General features: G+C 37.7%; 1 protein-coding gene across 15 annotated transcripts in view; it reads left to right on the top strand.

The window, feature by feature from the left end:
* SFMBT1 (Scm like with four mbt domains 1) overlaps positions 1 to 24949 on the top strand; it is a 149502-nt gene that overhangs the window by 93234 nt on the left and 31319 nt on the right. For all 15 annotated transcript variants that reach the window (XM_035275815.3, XM_054245739.2, XM_035275810.3 and 12 more), the window contains 5 exons: positions 10552 to 10792; positions 19742 to 19830; positions 22296 to 22542; positions 23847 to 23941; positions 24448 to 24549. In XM_035275815.3, coding sequence (XP_035131706.1) covers positions 10552 to 10792; positions 19742 to 19830; positions 22296 to 22542; positions 23847 to 23941; positions 24448 to 24549 — 774 coding nt within the window. The remainder of the gene's footprint in view (positions 1 to 10551; positions 10793 to 19741; positions 19831 to 22295; positions 22543 to 23846; positions 23942 to 24447; positions 24550 to 24949) is intronic.

Here is a 24949-nt window from a genome sequence, read left to right as displayed (position 1 = left end):
GATAAGGATTTTATTTCGTATTACATTGGTTAATCTTTTGTAGTTGTTTTCAGTATTCTTTAATAACATGGAAAGTCTGTTTAGTGGTTATATAATACCTTTGAATTCTTGTTTTTGATGTTATTCTGATATGTACTTACCCAAGCTTATTTATTTGTACTAATCAAATGGAGAACAAATTTTCTTAGAAAGATTCTGGTTCTAAAAATGTCATGTTAAAGAAACAGATTTCATCTCTTCCTCTTTGAATGGCAAAGCAACCAGGAGAGTGAAAAACAAATGCATACTTCTTTATTGGCAAATGTAGGAAATATTTGCAAATCTGAATCATAATGTATGGTGAAGGGCTGCCAAATATAGTGAAAATCAAGCATGGGTGTGGGAAGATTCAGAGATGGGATGCTTCGGGCTAGCAGATCATAGGCAAAGCTGTTAGAACACAGATCTCCAAATCAAAGGAGATGGATGTGCAGCCCAATGGCCAGAATTTAACAGGATCCAATTTGGAACATAGGAAGGATGAATTAGAGGTTAATCAGATTTCCAGGGAGAAAGGGTCTCAAAGAGTGAAAAAGCCTTGCCTCATGTGCATTCTGGTGGAAGGAACGGCACCCACTGTGGGAAAGGCACTAAGGGTTACCTAGATATTATAGGACAAAAGCTTTAAACTGTTAGGGAAGTATTACAAACTCTTACTAATCCTGTGACAAAGGTACAAACCCATTATGCCCTGGGAAATAGAATAGAAGGGAAAATAAGCCCTCTGTCCCTGGAAGAGGGATAGGAATACATATTGGAGCATCATGGTTTCTCTACAGTTGAGAGACAGGTACAATCACTGAGAAGTTCCCACCCTCTAGACCCAGGGACCCAGAGCCTCCAAGATTGTGGCTGAATCTCAGAGAGCGCTGCCCCCTGCTTGTCCCCTACCACCAAGTTAGTGTTGGAAAATGGCAGTCTGTTTTATGGGAGAGGCACAAGCATGGAGAAAGATGGTCTCTGAGGTGCAGTCAGCAAAAAAAAAAAAAAAAAGACCTGAATCTGAGGGTGGAACAGCAGACATTGAGATAAAAGAAAAACCCTCTGGCAAATGAGCCTATATCCGAAATACCAGATGATACTAGAGGAGTTTGAAGTCTATGGTGCACTTGTGAATTTACCATAGCAACAATAAAATCCAAATCCAGCTTCATGCCTGACCAGATTGACTTAACTTTCTCTCTCAAACTAAAGGTCTAAGAAAAGAAGAAACATGCCCATGTTTAGGCATAAACACTATTTGCCTCAGTCTTGACTATTCTAAACATAATGTCTGGCTTCCAACCAAATATTATGGGGCACATAAGAAGCAAGAGACAAATAGTAAACTGTCAAAAGACAAAGCAATCAATAGAACCAGACTCATATGACCCAGATGTCAGAATTTTAAACAATGGTGATTAATATGTTAAAGGCTCTAGCAGAATAGGTGGAGCACATGCATGAACAGAAAAGAAATTATAGCAGAGATGATAGTATTAGAAAAAATGAAATACAAATAGTAAAAATGAAAGATGTGATAACAAAGTTGAATACCTTTGGCAGGCTTACCAGTAGATTTGACACAGCTGAGGAAAGGATCTGTGAACTTGAAGACAGATCAATAGAAGATTGTCCAGGTTGAAGCACAAAGAGAAAAAAGAGTGGGAATTTAAAAAAGACCAGAGCAACCAACAGTGTGAGATAATATCAAAAAGTATATATATATATATGTAAAAATAATTGGAATCTCAGAAGGAAAAAGGAGAGTGAGGAAAATATATTTGATAAGATAGACAATTTTCAAAAGAAAGAAAGATGGTATACCACAGATCCAAGAAACTCAGAGAATGCAAACAGAATAATTGCTAAACAAATAAAACCCACCCAGATACATCATACTGAGCACCAACAAGAAAGAGGAAAATTCTTTTCAGATACTATGCAACCTAGATCGTGGAATAAGATTTTTAAGATGTTGAAAGGCAAAAACGTAACCCGGAATTCTATATCTAGCAAGAATTTCATCCAAAAGTGAAGGAGAAATAAAGACTTTTTAAAGGAAAACAGAAAGTAAGGGGATTCATTACCAGGAGACCTGCACTACAAAAAACAGTAAAGAAACTTCTTAAGACAGAAGGAATTTGATATAAGATAGAAACTTGAATCTACACAAAGAATTATGGGAGTGGTATAAATACAGGTAGATACAAAGTTCATTTTTTAAAATTTGACTATCTCTAAAAGATAACTTTGAAGCAAAACTAGTAGAAATTTGCTGTGTGTTTATAGCATATGTAACTATAGTAACAAATGATGGGACAGAGGATTGGGAGTATCTAATTCTAAGATCTTTACACAACATGTGATGTGGTAAAATGTCTTTGTAAGTAGACTGCAATTAAAGATGCATACTAAAAACCTTTTGGCAGCCATTAAATTGAAAAAAATTATGGTAAAATATACATAAAATTTGCCATTTTAACAATTTTTTAATATTAATCATTTATTTTTATAGGCAGGGTCTTATAAAAATAAGACCCTACCCAGACTGGAATGTAGTGGTGCAATCATAGCTCACTGTAACCTTGAACTCCTAGGCTCAAGCAATTCTCCCACCCTAGTATCCTGAGCAGATAGGGCTACAAGGCATGGTGGTCTTTGCCTGGCTAATTTTTGTATATTTTATAGAGATAGGGTCTCACTGTGCTGCTCAGGCTGGTCTCGAACTCTTGGGCTCAAGCAGTCCTCCTGCATGGACCTCCCAATGTGCTACAATTACAAGTGTGAGCACTCATTTAATAATTTTTAAGTGCACAGTTCAGTGCCATTAAGTACATTTACAATGTTGTATATCCATCAGCAGAACATTTTCCATCATCTCAAATAGAATACTAAATATTTAGTACACTAAATACTGACTTCTATTCTGTCCTCCCCTGACGCCCTGGTAACCTCTATTCTTTCTGTGTACCTCACATAAGAATTCTGTAATATTTGTCCCTTTTTGTCTATCTTATTTAACCTAACACAGTGCTCTTAACATAACTTGCTTTCAGTTTTCTTTTTAGTGGTTACCCTTGAGTTTGCAGTATAAATTTACAGCTACTCCAAGTGCTCTTTCAGGTAACACTATACCACTTCACAGGTAGTGCAAATAGCTTATACGAATTCCTCCCTCATGTCCCTTATAAATTCCTGTCATTCATAAGTTTAGAAGCTTTAATGTTCATAAGCTATAATTACCAAATACTTTGTTGCTATTATTATTTTGAACAAGCTGTTATCTGATAGTTCAATTAGGATAAGAAAAATTAGACTGAGTACAGTGGCTTGTGCCTGTAATCCCAGAACTTTGGGAGGCCAAGGTGAGATCACTTGAGCCCAGGAGTTCGAGACCAGCCTGATTAGCATAGTGAGATCCTGTCGCTACAAAAAAATTTAAAAATTAGCTGGGCGTGGTGGTATGTACTTGTAGTCCCAGCTACTCAAGAGGCTGAGGTAGGAGGATCACTTGACTCCCAGAGGCTGAGGTTGCAGTGAGCTATGATTGTGCCACTGTACTCCATCCTGGGCGACAGTAGATTCTGTCTCAAAAGAAAAAAAAAAAGAAGAAGAAAAATTAAAGATTTCATTTTACCTTCTTTTATTTCTTTTCGAATGCACTTCCTTTCTTTATGTAGATCTGAGTTTCTGACTGATATCGTTTTCCTTCTTTGTAAAGAACTTCTTGGGCTGGGCATAGTGGCTCCTGCCTGTAATCCCAGCACTTTGGGAGGCCATGGTGGGTGGATCACTTGAGGTCAGAAGTTTGAGACCAGCCTGGCCAGTATGGTGAAACCCCTTCTTTACTAAAAATACAAAAATTGACCTGGCACAGTGGCCCACATTTGTAATCCCAGCACTTTTGAAGGCCGAGGGGATTGCCTGAGGTCAGGAGTTTGAGACCAGCCTGACCAACATGGAGAAAACCCATCTCTACTAAAAAATACAAAATTAGCCAGGTGTGGTGGCATGCATCTGTAATCCCAGCTACTCGGGAAGACTGAAGTAGGACAATTGTTTGAACTCGGAAGGCAGAGGTTGCAGTGAGCCGAGATCGTGCCGTTGCACTCCAGCCTGGGCAACAAGAGTGAAATTCCATCTCAAAAAAAAAAATTTTAATATTTCTTGCAAGGCGAGAATCCCTTAATTTTTGTTTGCCTGAGAATATCTTTAGTACTTTTTAATGGTAATTTTGCTACACACAGTTCTAAATTATTGACTGTTTGCTTTAAAGGCCTTTAATATTTCACTCCTCTCTGTTCTTACTTGCATGGTTTCTGAGGAAGGGGAAAAAAAGAGTGTTAGAGAAGGATTTTTTTTTTAATGCAAAAGAAAACCTTTAACTTTCTTCTTCTTTTTCTTTCTTTCTTTCTTTTTTTTTTTTTTTTTTTTTTTTTTTTTTTTTTTGGAGATAGAGTCTTGCTCTCTTCCCTAGACTGGAGTCCAATGGTATGATCCTAGCTTACTGCAGCCTTAGGATCAAGCAGTTCTCCTGCCTCAGTCTCCAGAGTAACTGAGACTACAGGCACCCACCACCATGCTTGACTAAATGTATATGTTATATAACGTATATATTTTGGTAGAGATGGGTCTTGCTGTGTTGCCCAGGCTGGTTTCAAACTTCTTGCCTCAAGTGAACCTCCTGCCTTGGCCTCCGAAAATGCTGGGATTATGGCATGACCCACCATGCCTGGCCTAATGTTTCTTATTCTTTATTGAGGGAACATACAATTTATTCAAAATAATGCCAGTGGCCAGGTGCAGTGGCTCACGCCTATAATCCCAGCACTTTGGGAGGCCATGGCAGGCGGATCACCTGAAGTCAGGAGTTCAAGACCACCCTGGCCAACATAGTGAAACCCTGTCTCTGCAAAAATACAAAAATTAGCCAGGCATGATGCTGGGTGCTTCTAATCCCAACTACTTGGGAGGCTTAGGCGGGAGAATTGCTTGAACCCAGGAGGCAGAGGTTACAGTGAGCCAGGATCATGCTATTGTGCTCCAGCCTGGGCAACAGAGTGAGACTCATCTCAAAAAAAAAAAAAAAAGTAAAAACAGCAACAATGTATTTGATTATGTATGTTTATGTACAAATATCTGCTAAGGCATGCTTATGTACATAGATGATAGCAGTGATACAGGGGAAGAGAGGGTGGAATTAGAATTGTTATTATAAGGGTTTTTTTTTTTATCATAAAGTAGATTTGGATTAATTTAAATCTATATTGTAAACTCTAGGACAACTACTAAAAACAGTTAAAAAAAAAAGAAATGCCAAGAAGGCAAAATGGAATAATATAAAATGCCTGTTTAAAACCACAGAAGGCAGATAAAGAATGGAAGACAAAATAGAAATAAAGAACAAAGGAACAAATAAAAAACACTAACACTATGGTAGATATTAATCCACCTATATCAGTAACCACTTTGAATGTCAGTGGTCTAAATGTACTGTTTAAAAGACAGGAATATAAATGAACGAACAGAGTTGAAAAACACAAGAACTTCACGAAATATGCACAAGTTTGAATAGCCGAATTGATCAAGCAGAAGAAAGGATATCTGAAGTCGAAGACCAACTTAATGAAATAAAACAAGAAGACAAGAATAGAGAAAAAAGGATAAAAAGGGATGAGCAAAGTCTCCAAGAAATTTGGGACTATGTGAAAAGACCTAATTTACGTTTGATAGGTGTATCTGAATGTGACAGAGAGAATGAATCCAAGTTGGAAAATACTCTTCAGGATATTATTGAGGAAAACTTTCCCAATCTAGCAAAGCAGGACAATATTCAACCCCAGGTAATACAGAGAACACTGCAAAGATATTCCTCAAGAAGAGCAACCCCAAGGCACATAATCGTTAGATTCACCAGGGTTGAAACGAAGGAGAAAATACTAATGGCAGCCAGAGAGAAAGGTCAGGTTACCCACAAAGGGAAGCCTATTAGACTTACAGCAGATCTCTCAGCAGAAACTCTACAAGCCAGAAGAGAGTGGGGGCCGATATTCAACATCCTTAAAGAACAGAACTTTCAGCACAGAATTTCATATCCTGCCAAACTAAGCTTCACAATTGAAAGAAAAATAAAATCTTTTATGAACAAGCAAGTACTCAGAGATTTTATTATCACCAGGCCTGCTTTATAAGAGCTTCTGAAAGAAGCATTATACATAGAAAGGAACAACCAGTATTAGCCTTTCTAAAAATATGCCAAAAAGTAAAGAGCATCAACATAAAGAAGAATTTACATCAACGAATGGATAAAATAGCCAGTTAACATCAAATGGCAGTAACCTAAATTTAAATCGACTAAATCCCCCAATCAAAAGATACAGCCAAAACCTAACGATATGCTACATCCAGACCCATTTCACACCCAAAGATACACAAAGACTCAAAACAAAGGGATGGAGAAAGATTTACCAACCAAATGGAGAGCAAAAATAAATAAATAAATAAAAAGCAGGAGTTGCAATTCTCGCATCTGATAAAATAGATTTCAAAGCAACAAAGATACAGTGGTAAAAGGATCAATGCAACAATAAGAGCTAGCGATCCTAACACCCATAAAGAGATTTAGACTCAACGAGACAGAATATTAATAAGGATATCCAGGACTTGAACTCAGATCTGGAACAAGTAAACTTAATAAATATTTATAGAGCTCTCCACTTTAAATACACAAAATATACATTCTCCACTTTAAATACACAAAATATTGATCGGCCATTATTAATACCCATTTTTTAGAATAAAGCAATATTCCCGTTCTTTCTCCCGCTTTTTCTTCCTCTTTCTTCCTTTCCTTCACTCCTTTTTTTTTCTTTCTTTCCTTCTCTCCTTTAAAAAAAAATAAAATAAATACACAGCCCTGGAGAGGGGCGTTGGCTCCTGGTGGGATCATTCCTGAAGTCTCCCAGGGCCACTCGGGGAAAAAAAAAAAGACAGAGATTATCAGAGTGTACCAAAAAATATGACCCAACTCTATGTTGTCTGTAATTAAAGCACTTTAAATATAAAGAGACATATAGGTTGAAAGTAAATGGATAGAGAAAGATATACCATGTTAACACTAACAACAAAAAAGAGTGGGTAGCTATATTAATGTCAGACAGAGCTGACTTCAAAGCAAGGAAAGTTATCAGGGATAAAGAAGGACATTATGTAATAATAAAGGAGTCCATTCTTCCAGAAGACATAACAGTCCTTAAAATGTTTGTATCCAACAACAGAATGTAAAAATACATGAGTCAAAAACTGGTAGAACTGCAAGGAGAAACAAACGGGTTCAATATTGTTAGTTGGAAAATTTAACACGCTCCTATCAAAAATGGACAGATCTGGCAGGCAGAAAATCAGTAAGGACACTGTTGAGCTCTGTAACGCCATCAGTCAGCTGTGTATAATGGACATCTATGGACTGCTTCAGCAACAGCAGAAGACACATTCTTCTCAAGCTCACATGGCATATTCAGAAAGATAGACCACACTGTGGCCTGGAAAGCACATCTTAACAAATTTAAAATAATAGAAATCATGCAGTGTCTGCTGTCAGACCACAGTGAAATTAAACTAGAAATCAATAACAGAAAGATAGTTGGAAAGTCCCTAGTTACTTAGAGATTAAACAACACACTTGTAAGTAACACATAGATAAAGGAAGAAATCTCAGGGAAAACTTAGAAATATTTGGAACCAAATGAAAATAGAGTAACATCAAAAACATAAAATGTCTAGGTTTAAATGCAAAAAAAAAAAAAAAAAACAAAAAACTGCAAGGAGGTTGGGTGCAGTGGCTCACACTGTAATCTCCCAACACTTTGGGAAGCCAAAGTGGGAGAATTGCTTGAGTCCAGCCTGGGCAATACAGTGGGAGTTTGAGACCAGCCTGGGCAATACAGTGAGACGTTTTCTACAAACAACAAAAAAAAATTAAAAAATTAGCCAGGCATGGCAGCACACACCTGTAATCCCAGCTACATGGGAGACTGAAGCAGGGGGATCCCTTGAGCCCAGGAGGCAGAGGTTGCAGTGACCTGAGATTGTGCTGCTGTACTTCAGCCTGGGTGGCAGAAAGAGACCCTGTCTCAAAAAAAGAAAAAAAACTTGTGGGGAAACACCAATTCATCATTGGTGTAAGGTAAAGACCTTTATACATGAAGGGATACCCCTTATTCATGTAATGAGAGGGTCACTATTGTGAAGAAGATACCGCTTTTCCCTAACTAGGTCTGTAGATTTACTGTAAACAAATTAAATTATATATAAAAAAACATTTACAGGTTGATTCTGGTTTTTATATGGATATATAATGGATCAAGGATAGTCAGACACACCTAAAGAATAAGACAAAATGAGAAGACTTGCTGTACTAGATATCAAGTTTAATTAAGATAGTATAGTGCTGCTCTAAGGAAATGTAAATCAGAAATAGATCTACTTTTGTAGGGACACTTGATTTATAACAAAGGTGGTGACGTATAGTGGTTGGGAAAGGTGCTGATTTAATTGTATACACGTGTTGAAACAGATAAATGCAGACCCATATTTAACTTTCATACATAGAGATTAATTTCAGGTGGATGTTAGTTCTAAATATGATAGGCTTCTAGATAATAATATAGTTTATCATCCTTATGACCTTTAAGAACAGGAAAAGATTTGTTTAAAAATATAGAAAAAGCAGCCAGGCGTGGTGTCTCATGCCTGTAATCCCTGCACTTTGGGAGTCCGAGGCAGGTGAATCGCTTGAGGCCAGGAGTTTGAGACCATTCTGGCCAATATGGTGAAACCTTGTCGCTACTAAAAATGCAAAAATCAATCGGGTGGTGGCACATGCCTGTGCTCTCAGCTACTTGGGAGGCTGAGGCATGAGAATCGCTTGAACCCAAAAGATGGAGTTTGCACTTCAGCCTGGGTGACAGCGAGACTCAAAAAAAAAAAAAAATTGAGCAAAAGGATTTCTATATGCTATTGGGAAACTAAATTTGTACAACTACTTTGGAAAACAGTTTGGTTGTTGTCTATTATAGAAATTCATGTATATATGTACCAAGAGATACATACAAATGATGTTTATGGCATCATTATTTGTAGCTTTCCAAAACTGTGAACTGGCCAAATACCTAGTAACTAGTAGAAGTGGAATGAATAAATTGTGACATATTTATATAGTGGAATACTACACAGTAGTGAAAAATAAATTACTGTTACATGCAACAGCATGAATAAATCTCATAAATAATGTTCGACAAGAGAAGCACCACTCAAGAAATATTCACATTTCGTAATTTCGATTAAGATATTGTGGAAACATAGTCGATATTGAGCCATAGTGTTCAGGATAGTGGTTACCTCTTAGGATGGAACAGGTGGTGACTAGCCGGGGAAGACTTTTTACACAGAACGTGGGACTTTCCCTTACTGGCTCTCTCCAGGATTCCCCTCACATTTTCCAATGGTTGTGGTTGCCATATTGCATTTATTTGTCATGTCTTCATAGTCTCCTCTGGTGTATGACAGTTCCTCGTTCTTTCTTTGTCTTTCTTGGACTTGACACTTTTGAAGAGCCTATATTACATGTCAATTATTTGTGGAATATTCCTCAATCTGGATTCCTCAATCTCAGTTCGAAGAGTTGGGAATACATGTGTATGGTTGTCTCCATCTCTTGTTATTTATTCATTTCTCCATCCATCCATCCATCCATCCATCCATCCATCCATCCATCCATGTCTATCTCTCTCTACTTATCTACCAATAAATCATGTGTATTCAGATATATCTGATTCCAGTCCAACACCACAGGTTCCCTTTGCTTATTTGTCACTTCTTTCTCCTATAGTGAGAAACTTGGCTCTTATTATTCACAGTATATTTATTTAACATTAGTATACACATAAAATATTAATAGTTCTACATTTGCTAACCCAGACCTTTGTGACCATATGATATTTCATCTAAATTAGAACAGTTTTGAGCGAGAAAGGGAGCATGTTATAATTATTCAAGAATAATTGGTAGAAACATAGACTTTTAGGGAAACTGGGAAATATGGCTCCCTGTATATGGTACATATTGTACTAATTTATTATCATTACAGTTTATTTTCATCTTTTCGCTTATCTAGCTTTATAAATTTCCTATTGAGTGATGCAGAAATTATCCTTGAAAACAATGTGTTGAAAGCTATTAATATGGTGACTAGCAATTTATATCCTTAATAGGAAGCATTTTCTGTAATCATAATAGACTGCTTTGGTGAAAATACAGAGTTCCTTTATTGTCAGACAGAACAGAGCAGCATTGCTATTCATTTGTTTTGTCTGGGTTACTTCTGTGAGTTAGAATTGGAATTTCTGAGGTTTCCCTTGAGATTGTATTGCATTTAGTGCTTCAGAATTCTAAGTCTTAAAAAAGAACATTAGTTAAAGAAATACTCATTTAAGCTACTTGTCTGGTGCTTAATAACATTTCCCTGTTAAGGTGGACACACGTTTGCAAAATGGATTTGCTCCTGGGATGAAGCTGGAGGTGGCTGTGAGAACAGATCCTGAAACCTACTGGGTTGCTACCATCATTACTACCTGTGAGCAGTTGCTCCTTCTCCGCTATGATGGCTATGGGGAAGATCGGAGAGCAGATTTCTGGTGTGACATCAGGAAAGCTGATCTCTACCCCATTGGGTGGTGTGAGCAGAATAAGAAGACCCTCGAAGCCCCAGAAGGTAATAAAATACTTCCTATCAAGATGTGACATGAAAGAATAGAAAACAAGAAAATAACAACAACAAAAAAAGATGTGACATGATTTACTGTAAGAAAATTTGGATTGTCCAGTCTTGATGCTTTCAGTCTCTTGAGCATATAGGTTTACGCAGCTTTTCTAGGTTAGCATTTTGAGTGAAAATATTTATAAGGAATAATACACATTTCCTTGTCTTTTGAAATTATTTTATTTACTCCATAAAGGCTCAGGTTTTTATGATGCTCATCGGGAACACCGCTGCTTATCATCCTTTCAGACTATGAGGTTCTCTGAGTTTGAGATTTGTAGGTCTGGTTGTTTTTAAGCCCATTGGGCCAGACTGATATGCTGTTGATTTTCTTTTCTGTTTTTATTGTCCTCTCTCCTCATACCCTCAAGCAATATGGTAACTAGGAACTCTTAAAATGAACCAACTCAAGCACCATTTCAGGAGGTGTATAACCCAAATTAAGCAGAAGAGAGACAAAGGCAAAAGAAAGAGACGGGTAAGATAAATGTGGAGAAAGATAAGAGGGCTGCACGTTTAAGAAAATACCTGAGTTGGCTGGGCGAGATGGCTCACGTCTGTAATCCCAGAACTTTAGGAGGCTGAGGCCGGTGGATCACCTGAGGTCAGGAGTTCAAGACCAACCTGGCCAACATGGCAAAACCCCATCTCTACTAAAAATACAAAAAAATTTTAGCTGGGCGTGGTGGCCCACGCCTGTAATCCTAGCACTTTTAGAGGCTGAGGCAGGCAGATCACGAGCTCAAGGGATCGAGACCAGCACCAGCCTGGCCAACATGGTGAAACCCTATCTCTGCTAAGAATATAAAAATTACCCTGGTGTGGTGGTGTGCGCCTGTAGTCCCAGCTACTTGGGAGGCTGAGGTAGGAGAATCGCTTGAACCTGGGAGGCAGAGGTTTACAGTGAACCGAGATCACACCACTGTACTCCAGTCTGGGGCACAGAGCGAGACTGTCTCAAAAAAAAAAAAAAAAATCCTTGACTTTTTGTATTTTTCTTTTAATTTCTTACTTTGATATAATTTCAGATTTATCAAAAAGTTATGAAAATCATATGGAAAATTATTGGAGACTTTCTGCCAAGTTTCTCCAAATGTTGATGTTGACATATATTACGTTTACTTTATCTTGTCTCCACTGCTTACGTATGTTCTTTTAATTAACCATGTGAGAGTCAGTTTTAGATATGACTTTTTATTCAAAAATACTGTATATATTTCTAAAAACAAGGTATTCATGTTACAGTAAAATATGAAAATCAGGAAATTAACTTTGCTACAGATAGTATTGAGTTTAATCTACAGATAGTATTCAGTTAATCTACAGATTATATTTGGTTTTTAAAAAGGGAACATTGTTTAATAAACATAATCTTATCATTATATCACTTTCTAGTATTTTTATTTTTATTTTTTTCAGGCAGGGTCTTGCTACATCACCCAGGCTGGTCTCCAGTTCTTGGGCTTAAGTGATTATCCTGCCTCAGCCTCCCGAATACCTGGCACCACAGCGTGAACCATCATGCCTGGCCCTTACTCAGTTTTTACCAGCTGTTCCAATAACATTTAAAATAATTCTGTTCTACTTTATTTTTTTGAGACAGGGTCTCTCTCTGTCACCCAGGCTGGAGTGCAGTGGCATGATCCTAGCTCACTGTGGCCTTGAACTCCTGGGCTCAAGCGATTCTCCCACCTCAGTCCCACCCAGTGGCTGGGTCTACAGCTGTGTTTCAGCACAACCAGCTAATTTTTAAACTTTTTTTTTTGTAGAGACAGAGTTTCACTGTATTTTGCCCAGGCCAGTCTTGAACTCCTGGCCTTAAGTATTCCTCTTTCCAAAGTGTTGGGATTACAGGCATGAACCACCGCACTTGTCCCAATAACTTTTTTTTTTTTTTTTGAGACAGAGTCTTGCTCTGTCACCCAGGCCGGAGTGCAGTGGCACAATCTCAGCTCACTGCAACCTCTGTCTCCCAGGTTCAAGCAATTCTCCTGTCTCAGCCTCCCAAGTAGCTGGGATTATAGGCACCCACCACCCTGCCCAGCCAAGTTTTTGCATTTTTACTAGAGACAGGGTTTTGCCATGTTGGCCAGGCTGTTCTCAAACTCCTGATCTCAGGTGATCTGCCTGCCTCTGCCTCCCAAAGTACTGGGATTACAGGCGTGAACCACTGCACCTGGTTAATAACATTTTTTTAACTAAAGAAAAATCCCAGATCATGCGTTACATTCAGTTGTCATGTCTCATAAGTTTCCTATAATATGGAACAGTTACTCAGGCTTTTGTCTTTTATGACTTCGATATTCCGAAAGGTACAGGCAGGTTTTCCCAATGTTCATTCTATCCTGGTCCCAGTAATGTTCACTATGGTCTGTTTCTTTTCCTGGTCCAAGATTCCTATCTAGAATCACATTGCATTTAGTTGTAGTGTCTCTCTAGTTTTCTGAACCTTTCTTTATCTTTTTTGAACTTGACATTTTGAAGAGTACAGCCCAGTCATTCTGTCAAATTTCCCACAATTTGGGCTGATGCTTCCTTACATTCAGGTTGTTCACTTTTGGTAGGAAATATGCAAAAGCTGTGCCATTCCAGTGCATGATATCAGAAGATACATGCTAATGATTTTTCTTATTACTGGTAAAATTAACTTTGATTAGGTTCATATATACCAGGTTTTTTCATTGTAAAGGTATTATTTTATGCTTTTTAGTAAGTGTCTTGTTGGAAGATACTTGGAGAGTATGAAACTATCCTATTATTCTTCATACTTTCACCCACTGTTTTTAGTATCCATTCATAAATTTTATCTGAAACAATTATTCCAGTAATTACCAAGTGGTGTTTTTAAAAATTTCTTCTACATTTCTTAATTGGCTTTCTACTATAGAAAGAGCTTCCCCCTTTCCACCATTTATATATGTATGTGTATATTTATCTGTGTATACCAGTGTACACTCATGATTCTGATTTTATTTAATGGGTTATAATCCTTTACTGTCATTATTTCTTTTCATGCTAAAACTGTCCTAGATTTGGTGAGTGCGTACTCCTTCAAGCTGGCTACTGTGTTCTTTTAATAAGTCCTTATTATTCTTTGAGCAGTTTCTTATTTTTTTTGGCTCAAGAAGCATTTTCCTGTCACATCCCTGAAATCAGCCATTTCCCCAAGAAGTCTTTTCTTTTAGTGAAGAAAGGTATTTAGAAATGAAGATCTGGCCGGGCGCGGTGGCTCAAGCCTGTAATCCCAGCACTTTGGGAGGCCGAGGCGGGTGGATCATGAGGTCAGCAGATCGGGACCATCCTGGTCAACATGGTGAAACCCCGTCTCTACTAAAAATACAAAAAATTAGCTGGGCACGGTGGTGCGTGCCTGTAATCCCAGCTACTCGGGAGGCTGAGGTAAGAGAATTGCCTGAACCCAGGAGGCGGAGGTTGCGGTGAGCCGAGATTGCGCCATTGCACTCCAGCCTGGGTAACAAGAGCGAAACTCCGTCTCAAAAAAAAAAAAAAAAAAAGAAATGAAGATCTGAGTGTTAGGGTTCTGGGATGTCTGTGGGCTTCTCCTTTGTGAAAGTTTTTTACTTTGTGAGAAACAATAGAAGAGGGAGCTCTAGAGACCTAAAGCCACCTGGCCTATCATCTCATCCTAAGTATGTAGCAAAATGCATGTCATTTAAGTGTAAACAACAGAAAAGGGTTTCAGTTGAATCTCATACAAGATTATGATAGTGAGAAAAGAATAGAAACAACCACAGAAGAGGTGAACATTGTGTCAGATAGAAACATTTCAAAATAAGCTAACAGAAAAGTAGTAATAATAGAAACAGTGAAAAAACTGTAAATTTATAAACATTCAGAAATGAAAGGATTGGAAAAGGGAAGATGTGAAAAGAGAAAAAGTAGAACTTAGGCAAGAACTGGAAATAAAAGAATATTGGAAACGAAGACTAAGTTAAAATGAACACAAGAATGAATCAGAACCATGGATACTGTTGGAAGAGAAAAGATTTAAAAAAAAGGAAAGAATTTTTAAAATAAAAAGCAAACAGAACGAAAAAGGACTTGAGAAACACCTTATACAGCTAGGTAAAAATGCTTTAACATATCTGAAGTAGAAGTCCTTGAAGAAGAAAACGGAAGCAATGAAACAATAAAATAATATAAACTGTAATTTTGGCAAACTTTGTTTGTTGAGACAGAGTGCTGTGGTTTGATCTTGGTTTATTGCAACCTCTGCCACCCGGGTTTAAGCAGTTCTCCCTTAGCCTCCCGAGTAACTGGGACTACAGGCACACGCTACCACGCCCAGCTAATTTTTGTATTTTTTTAGTAGAGAGGGGGTTTCATCATGTTGGCCAGGCTGGTCTTAAACTCCTGACCTCAAGTGATATGCCTGCCTGAGCCTCCCAAAGTGCTGGGATTACAAGTGTAATCCAGCCGCCATGCTGGACCATAATTCAGGTAAACCTTGCAAAACTAAAGGAGGACTTATAATACATACTGAGAGGGATTACTAGGAGTGTAGGAAAGTCAAATGAGGGCAGCTACATCAAAATGTGTTCTAATGAAAGTAATGAACTTTAAAGCAAAAATTAATAGCTTGGCTCTTTAGGAAAAAAAGACCAAGTCTCTTATAAAGGAAGGAAAATAAGATTTTAATCAGAGTTATTAATAATGGTTTATGCCAAAAGACAATGGAATGTAATACATTTAAGAAATTCAATGAAAGAAAATATGAGACAAGGATTTCATATCTAGCCAAGCTGAACTTTAGATATAACAGCTGTATGCAAACTGTTTTGAACAGGTAAGGAGTCAAGGAATATTGTTTTTGTGAGCCCTTCCTAAGGAGTCCACTAGGGAATGAGCTTCAGACAACCAAATTATGAGGTAATATTAGTGTGTGAAATGGTAGTGAAATATCAAATACACGTATCAAATATATGTATAACTATAGAACTTAAACTAAATGATGGTTGAAAGGGAGGCGCTATGGTATATAATATTTATATGCTACATACATGCTCTGAAAATGTAGTTACAGTATTACTATAAAAAATATGGGACAAGAATGAGGAAAATGTGAATAATAGTATAAGCCCACTCATTGTCTTTAAAAAAAAAAACAGCTTTATTGCCATGTAATTTTACTATTTAACTTTTAAGTATTAACCGGGAGTAAAAAGATATTACCTGAAATGAGATGCTCCAGGAGAGGAAACAAAGGGCTTATAGCTGACTTCAGTATTGTTTATAGAAGCAGCAACAACAACAAAATAGAAAGTAGACCAAAAATAGAGAGGACTAAAAGTGTTATTAGAGGTAATCAGTAGCACAAAAATATGAACCTTTCTATGTACCAAAAGAGACTTAGAAAGAGAAACTATAGGCCGGGCGCAGTGGCTCACACCTATAATCTCAGCACTTTGGGAGGCTGAGGCAGGCTGATCACAAGGTCAGGAGATTGAGACCATCCTGGTCAACATGGGGAAACCCTGTCTCTACTAAAAATATAAAAAAAATTAGCCAAGTGTGGTGGCATGCGCCTGTAGTCCTAGCTGCTCTGGAGGCTGAGGCAGGAGAATCACTTGAATCTGGGAGGGGGAGGTTGCACTGGACTCAAGCCTGGGCAACAGAGCGGGACTCCATCTCAAAAAGAGAGAGAGAGAGAGAGAGAGAGAGAGAGAGAGAGAGAGAGAGAGAGAGAGAGAGAAACTGTATGTTTCTACTACAGGGTACATCACATAGTAAAAAAAAACTACATACACACAAATTGTGTAACATTTAACAATATGATGAAATTGAGGCCATGCATACTAATAATATCAATAAGTGTTAATGGACTTACTCTTCTATTAGAACTAAACAAATAAATTCAGATTGCCTTATAAAGCAAAATCCATTCTTGTCCTCTGTACAGGAGACATACCTAAGCAGAGAGACTCCGAAAGGGTAAAAATAAAGGTAGACAAAGTTTTCCACACACATAACTGCCAATAGAAAAGATAGCTGACAAAGGTACTTTGTAAGAAAAGCAGCTATAGGCAGCAATAAACAGAAAGGAGGCGTGCTTACACACAACCAAGGAGTGGGCTACAGGATGTGTTATTGTATGAAAAATGTGTACAGACTTGAGGAGGAAGAGAGCAGAAGGGTATGATGATACGAATGTGTGTGTATGTGAATAAAAGAATCATTTAGAAAAGTTATGGGAAAAGAAGGGAGTAAAATGAAGGAGATAGGGATAGAAGCTAAATTTTATGAAAGTACCTTATTTTGTAGATTTGACTTTTGAACCATGTAAATGTGTAACTAGAAAGCAAAATTAAATGTTTAGAAAGCAGTTTCTTAAAAACAAAAACAAAATCAATGAAACCTAACTGTATATGTAGTTTTTGGGATAACCACACGAAGAGGAATTATTTCAGTGACTTTAAAATATAGTAAAATGTGAAAGTACATCCCCAGTTAGAGAGATGTACTCTAAGGATAACAATAACAAAAAAATGCAAAGAAAAACTCTTAACCTATTTTTAGTGATCCTATGGTTGGTGGTAGATTTGATGTTACTCTGAAATAGTTGTTTATATATTGTAGGCAAAGCAAATAAATGGTGAAACATGTAATTGAGAGCTAGGATTTTCAGCATAATAGAAAGGAAATAGAGCTTAGAGGGATGAGTTAAATAAAAGCACTATCTTTCTGAATTTGTTTTGGAAGTATCGTGATGGAATTTATCCTGAAAAGAAGAAATGCATTAATTCTAGACACTGAAAAGGCAAAGAAACAACCCAGTGAAAATGAGCACTCCGGGTCTCTAAACACATTTCCATGGAAATAAACTGGGGCTTCTTGCAGAAGTAGCTGAGTCTGAGTCCTGCACCGGGGGAGGCAATTTCCTAGATGAGCCTGGAACATCTTGTCCTATCAAAAAGCAAAAAAGTTATCCATGGCTGTTTACTAGTGTCATGCCAAAAGGACTTAGAGCCAACCTGAAGAGACTGCCTCTGGTTTAAGAGTGCCAGTAAGGACAACAGCTATAATGGCTTGAAATGTATTTGTTTTAATGTATGACTTCATAGTGAAATTTTGAAACAAAACCCTCGTTAGTCACTCTTGGAAGATGCCTGTGGACCAACAGTTTTATTTTAAAGGGTGTTAAATACAGGGAAGGAGTAAAGACAATCAAGTATATGTTCGGCCTTCTTCCTGTGAACTCTACCTCAGTGTAATCAGATAGTTGATGAATAAAAGTTTTTCTTTATAGAAGTTCTTTGGTTAGTAAATTAATAAGGAATAATAGAATTAGAATATCACCATTTTGAGACCCTAATGAACGAGTGCATCTATGTAGTGACCATTAAAAGCTGCTGGTGTCACAAAGGGAGAGACAGCCAGACTGTATGTGCCTCTTCATGTTCTTAATGGAAGGGTATCACTTATTCCACTTGTGAAGTATTCTTTGGCCCTCACCACCCCCGCCCCAAAATCTAACCTGAATTTGATCAAGCCTCGACTCTAAATACTGATTTATGGCAAATACAGGGAACAGTAGAACAACTGGTCACCACAGGGATGCAACCAAGGAAATCAGACTAAAAAATATCCCACAGAGGACAAAGGCCAAGTCTCAACAAATGTGCAGTAAAAAAAAAGAGCGAGTAGGGCAAGGGAGGGGAAGAAGGAGAAGGAGGAGACATTTGCAATGTGTGCATCTCATTTGGGTCCTGACGTAATCAAACAAATTGACAAAACCATTTATGAGACAACTGGGGAAATCTGAACACAGACTAGATATTTGATATTAAGGAATTGTTAATTTTTAAAAGGTGTGATGATATTGTTATTGTGGTATTTTAAGAAAATATTTTCTAGCTGGGTGCAGTGGCTCATGCCTGTAATCCCAGCACTTTGAGAGGCAGAGGCAGGCAGATCATGAAGTCAGGTGTTCAAGACCAGCCTGGCCAAAATAGTGACACCCCATCTCTATTAAAAATACAAAAAATTAGCTGGGCATGGCGGTGGGCGCCTGTAATTGCAGCTACTTGGGAGGCTGAGGCAGGAGAATAGCTTGAACCCAGGAGGCTGAGTTTGCAGTGAGCTGAGATCACACTATTGCACTCCAGCCAGAGCGACAGTGGGAGACTCCATCTCAAAAAAAATATATATATATATATTTTTTTCTTTTAGAAATATGTACTGAAATATATATATGGATGAAATTATATGCTATCTGGAATTGACTTCTAACTGATCTTTGGTTGGGCATGGGTGGAGTGTGAGGGTTTAAACCAGGAATTGGCAAATTATCTGTAAAGGGCCAGAGAGGAAATACTTTAGGCTTTACTAGTCATACAGTCTCTGTCAAAGCTACTAAAACCCTACCTTTGTAGTGTGAAAGCAGCCATAGACAATATGTAAACAAATGGGTATGGCCATGCTCCAGTATAACTTTATTTACAAAAATAGACAGCAGGCTAGATTAAGCCCACGGGTTGTAGTTTGTGACTCCTGGTTTCGTTGAAACAGAATGGCTGTGAGGTGACAGTTGTTGATGCCAGGGCACATAGGATTCATTAGACCTTTTTTCTTTTTGTATGTTTGAAAACTACCATCATAAAAAAAAAGTAAGTACCTTTTGGATGAAGATATAGGAACAGGTAGTTGGGCCTATTCTCTTTGTTTTGTATACAACTCAATAAACTAATCAGAAAGTAGCTCTATCTAGAGAAGCATTTTTGGTTTCATTTTGTTTTATCTTTTCAAGCTCTCAAAGAAGCAGTATGTTGGACTCTTAGATCTTAAAATGAGAAATACTTCTAAACCATCTCCACTGGTTCAGTTTCCTTGCGTTCTGTTGGCTGGCATTTTGAGTAATCAATCATTTATTCCCTCATCTAGGCATCAGAGATAAAGTATCTGACTGGGACACGTTTCTGCGGCAGACCTTGATAGGAGCATGTAGTCCTCCTGTTCCACTGCTAGAGGGCGTGAGTATTACCACATGCCACACTGGCATGGAAAACCCATCTGATCTTTCAAAGAATCTTAAAATTGGTTGCTTATTTACCAGTCTGAAGCAAATAAACATTATTATTAGAGACACATAGGCATAGGTATTGGGAAGTTTAAGCTTACCCTGAGAGGTTGCAAACTGGTGGCTTGCTTAGTGCCTAAATATTTTCTGAATTAATTGCTAACACATAGAAAATCTAATTTCCCAGGTGCTTTTACACAGTTGAAAAATGGGACCTTCCGAGGGCTTTTACTCTGAAACTGAGCAGGGTTTAATTCTGCTTCAGGGTAGACATTTGTAACTCCCACACCAGGTGACTGGAGACCTCCCCTGCCCACCTTTTTTTTTTTTTTGCTCAGAAGACATTGGACCTATTGTACTCCTGCCTTCCACCTGCTTTCAGCAGTCCTTTTAAGTCAGTGTAGCATTTGAGCTTGTCAGTGAATATAGGGATCTTGATTTTGTGAAATGAATTTATTGGTTATAACATTTCTGAGTTGTATCTTGCCACTTTCTGTCATACTGGTAAAATTCTTTGTTGCATATGTGAAATGCAATGTATGAGGGTTCCTGTCCCTCTACATCCTTGCCAACACTTGTTACCTTTTTTGTTATACCTGACTTGGTATGAAATGATGTCTCATTTTGATTTACATTTCCCTAATGGCTGTTGATGTTGAGTGTGGTTTTTTGTACTTATGGGCCATTTCTGTATCCTTTTTTGGAGACACTTCTTTGCCCGTTTTTAAATTGGGTTGTCTTTTTATCATTGAGTTGAATATATTATTATACATTCTGGATACAAGTACAGATTAGATACATAGTTTGAAAATATTTTTCCCATTCTGTGGCTTGTCTTTTTATTGTTAGCAGCATAAACATTTTTTATTTTGATGTAATCCAATTTACCTATTTTTTTCTTTTGTTGCTTGTGCTTTTTTGTTATCATATCTAAGAAGGCTTTGCTTAACCCAAGGTCAAGAAGATTTACTCCTCTATTTTCTAAGAGTTTTATGGTTTTAGGCCTTACATTTACTTCTGTAATCCATTCACATTCCCTTTTAAATTTATTGATGAATGCTCTATTTCAAACTAGTTTTTGTTTTTTACACTCTGACTCATTTATCTATGCTTAGCCAAAGCCTGACACATACTAAACACTCAGTAACATTTGAATGAATGAATGGATAAACTATTCTGCTCTGCATTGACCATGACTCTGCCATGCTGACTTTTACTCTGAATCTCTTCCTCATTTGTTCATATGTTCTATTACATATCTGGATATGTAAGTGTCATAGAGCAGTTTTTACTAGGAAAAAACAATAAGGTTGTGTATTAAAAATGGTTAAGTGTTAACTTCATAGTGAATTTCTTTTCTTTACTGTAGTTTTTAATATACTTCTAGATAATGAGAGTTAAACTTTTCCTTTCCATCACTGTAATCAAAAGCTTTTACTGTGTTCATTTGAACATTGTTATGAAATGAATAAAACCAGAAACAACTGAAATACCATCTGGAGGTAACTGGATAAATAATTGCCCATTTGCAGTGCAAAATATCATAAATATAAAACATGGAAGATTTATATATGCTATTGTAGAAAGATGCCTATCATGTACTAAGTGAAAAACAAATCAAAAAACAGTATGCAGTGCTTTCATTTCTGAAAAATAGGAACAGACAGACTGGCAGAGGTGGATATTGACTTGTATGTAGAAAAAGAGTGTATGCCAAAGTATTATTATGGTTCTTTTTTTGAGGTGGGATTATAGGGGACTTTGACTTTTGTCATGTTTGATTTTTTTTTTCTTTAATGATGATATTTTGATATTGGTGTGTTTGTTGTTGTTGTTGTTGTTTCTTATGATGGAGTCTCACTCTGTTGCCTAGGCTGGAGTGCAGTGACATGATCTTGGCCACTGGGTTCAAGTGATTCTCCTGCCTCAGCCTCCTGAGTAGCTGGGACTACAGGTGCCCACCACCATGCCCAGTTAATTTTTTGTTTTTTTAGTAGAGACGAGCTTTCACCATGTTGGCCAGGCTGGTTTGAACTCCTGACCTCAAGTGATCTGCCCACCTCAGCTGCACAAAGTGCTGGGAGTATAAGTGTGAGCCACCATGTCTGGCCCATATTTGTTTTATAATAGACAAGTAATGATGATATTTTTAAACTTCTTACTAAATGAAACTACATAACATAGTCCTGGAGATAGAGATGTGTTAGAGTAATTTTACTACATTATAGATAGATTTTCTTTAAGAAAAACATTTTCATATCACCTAGAAAGGCTTGCATGATGGTAGACAATTTAATGTCAGTGGCTTTTGAATGGGTAAAAAATACCAAGACTGGTTTGAGATCATTTAGAAGTTGGCTTTTCAGAAATATTATGTTAATTTCCCCTACTGAATTGTTTCACTTTTCAATCCTACAGCTCCGTAATGGGAGGAATCCTTTAGATCTCATTGCTCCAGGATCCAGATTAGAATGTCAGGCTTTCCAGGACTCTTTAAGCACTTGGATTGTTACTGTAGTAGAAAACATCGGGGGAAGGCTGAAGCTACGTTATGAAGGACTTGAAAGTTCTGACAGTTATGAACATTGGTTGTATTACTTGGATCCATTTCTTCATCATGTTGGTTGGGCTGCTCAACAGGGATATGAGCTTCAACCCCCTTCAGGTGAAGAGTACTAGAACATTTTTCTTCCGTGACATTAACATGCTATGTTACTAATACCTGTGAGGCTAAAAAAAATATTATTCTGCATATTATGAAAACCTTTGTTCTCATAATAGAGCTAGCTCTTAGAAAGTAGTTTATATGGAGTGGGTAAATAAATGCCTATTTTTCTTTTTTTTTGTTTTGTTTTGTTTTTCTGGGGTTTGTTTGTTTGAGACAGAGTCTTGCTCTGTTGCCCAGACTGGAGTGCAATGTTGTGATCTTGGCTCACTGCAACCTCCACCCCCTGGGTTCAAGCAATTCTTGTGTCTCAGCTTCCCCAGTAACTAGGATTACAGGCGCCCATCACCATGCCTGGCTAATTTTTGTATTTTTAGGAGGGACAGAATTTCACCATGTTGGACAGGCTATTCTAGAACGCTTGACCTCAAGTGATCCATCCACCTTGGCCTCCAAAAGTACTGGGATTGCAGACATGAGCCACTGCACCTAGACAAGTGCCTAATTTTTTTTTTTTTTTAAAGACGGAGTTTCGCTGTTGTTACCCAGGCTGGAGTGCAACGGCGTGATCTCGGCTCACCGCAACCTCTGCCTCCTGGGTTCAGGCAATTCTCCTGCCTCAGCTCCTGAGTAGCTGGGATTACAGGCACGCACCACCATGCCCAGCTAATTTTTTGTATTTTTAGTAGAGACGGGGTTTCACCATGTTGACCAGGATGGTCTCGATCTCTTGACCTCGTGATCCACCCACCTCGGCCTCCCAAAGTGCTGGGATTACAGGCATGAGCCACCACGCCAGGCCTATTGCTTTTATAATTTTCCACACATATTGTTATACCTCAGAGACTTCTGTCCCAACCCATAGTGACCCTTTACTAAGATAAAATAAAGAAAAAATTGTTAAGGGAGCATTTAGCTAGGTATATAGAAAATTGGGTCACAGCAAATTGTTGATTAAAAGAAATACTAATAATATTGGTGTTTCAGAAGTTGCTGTTTACATCAATTTGCATTTATTATTATATGCCCCAATTTGGATGTTACATTACAATTTTATGGATTCCAGCAATCCTTATGATATTACTGTAGGTATTTTCATAAAACCAAGCTATCCAGGCTCTGTATAAAGCAAAGTGCTGAAGTTAAGGTGCAAGTTGCTTGAGTGTAGAGGGCTATAAGTGGGCTTGAACCATTTTCTAGTTCCAGTGGAAAGTGACTTTTTTTATTTATATGAATGCTTTCACGACAAGTAAAAGGTATAAGTTTTCTCATCATCTAATGCATGTTAACTTGTTTTATTAAAGCCATCAGACATCTTAAAAATGAAGCTGAGTGGCAAGAGATTTTGGCTAAAGTGAAAGAGGAAGAGGAAGAACCATTACCATCTTATTTATTTAAGGTAAAAACCAAACATGTGATGGATCGGTATTGCTCCCTTTACAGAAGAGTAAAACAGCTCAGGGAGGTGAAAGCATAAAGTAGCCCCTGCAATCAGTAAGAATGCTGTGGCATCTGAAGGAGGAAGGGTTAAGGCTAGACCGATAATCATCCTTGTTTTCTTCCAACAGTTTTCTAGATTTTCTCCCCAAGTTCTCCTAAAATAGTTTGAATCTTTTCTATCCTTAACTACATAGCCCTAACTTATAAAATAAATTTGTTTTTTCCTCCAGTTATTTCTTGTCTTTGAATGTAGAGAGTAGAAGCACTTTCTGTGTTTTTGTTTTTTCCTGGATAGTTTTTTCCAGAGAACAAAATTATATTGGCTGGTTTTACACATTATAAGAAAACTATAGGATTTACCAGAAGCTGGACAGTTCTATTAATCACAGTAGGATTCAGCTACATGTGAGTGTAAAATTTATACAGATTCTATATTTTCATCCCCTTTTGGTGTCTGCATTTCAGGACAAACAAGTTATTGGCATTCATACATTCTCTGTAAACATGAAATTGGAAGCTGTGGACCCCTGGTCTCCTTTTGCAATCTCTCCCGCTACAGTCGTTAAGGTAAAATGGGGATAACTCTGTTGGTAAAAATCCCTGTCAAGGTGACTGGTTTAGGAAATTGGTAGTGTTTTGATCTTTAAGCTGTATTAATCCAACCCATTTTTTCTTCTAAACTGTGCAGCTAGAATTACTTCTGTGCACATTTTGTATTTGTTCAGTTTGTTTGGCCCATTCCTTCTTCAGAGTTTGGTAGCCCTAGCCAAAGCAGACTTGGGCCTGTGCACTAGGCTAGTGGGGAGGTGCATTCTTTGGGACAGGCCTAGCTCTATATAAGTAAAGGAGATTTAACTCCTTTAGGAGGCCAGGGTATCTATAAAGTTGGAGGCAGGCAGTGTCACCAGCATCTAACCAGATCAGAGCTCGTTGGAATGAGGAGATGAGTGGGGATCACGCAATCAGT

Source organism: Callithrix jacchus, chromosome 15, assembly GCF_049354715.1.
Source record: "Callithrix jacchus isolate 240 chromosome 15, calJac240_pri, whole genome shotgun sequence".
NCBI lineage: Eukaryota > Metazoa > Chordata > Mammalia > Primates > Cebidae > Callithrix > Callithrix jacchus.
Note: the sequence above shows the minus strand (reverse complement) of the source record. Positions and strands in the feature narration are given on the sequence as shown.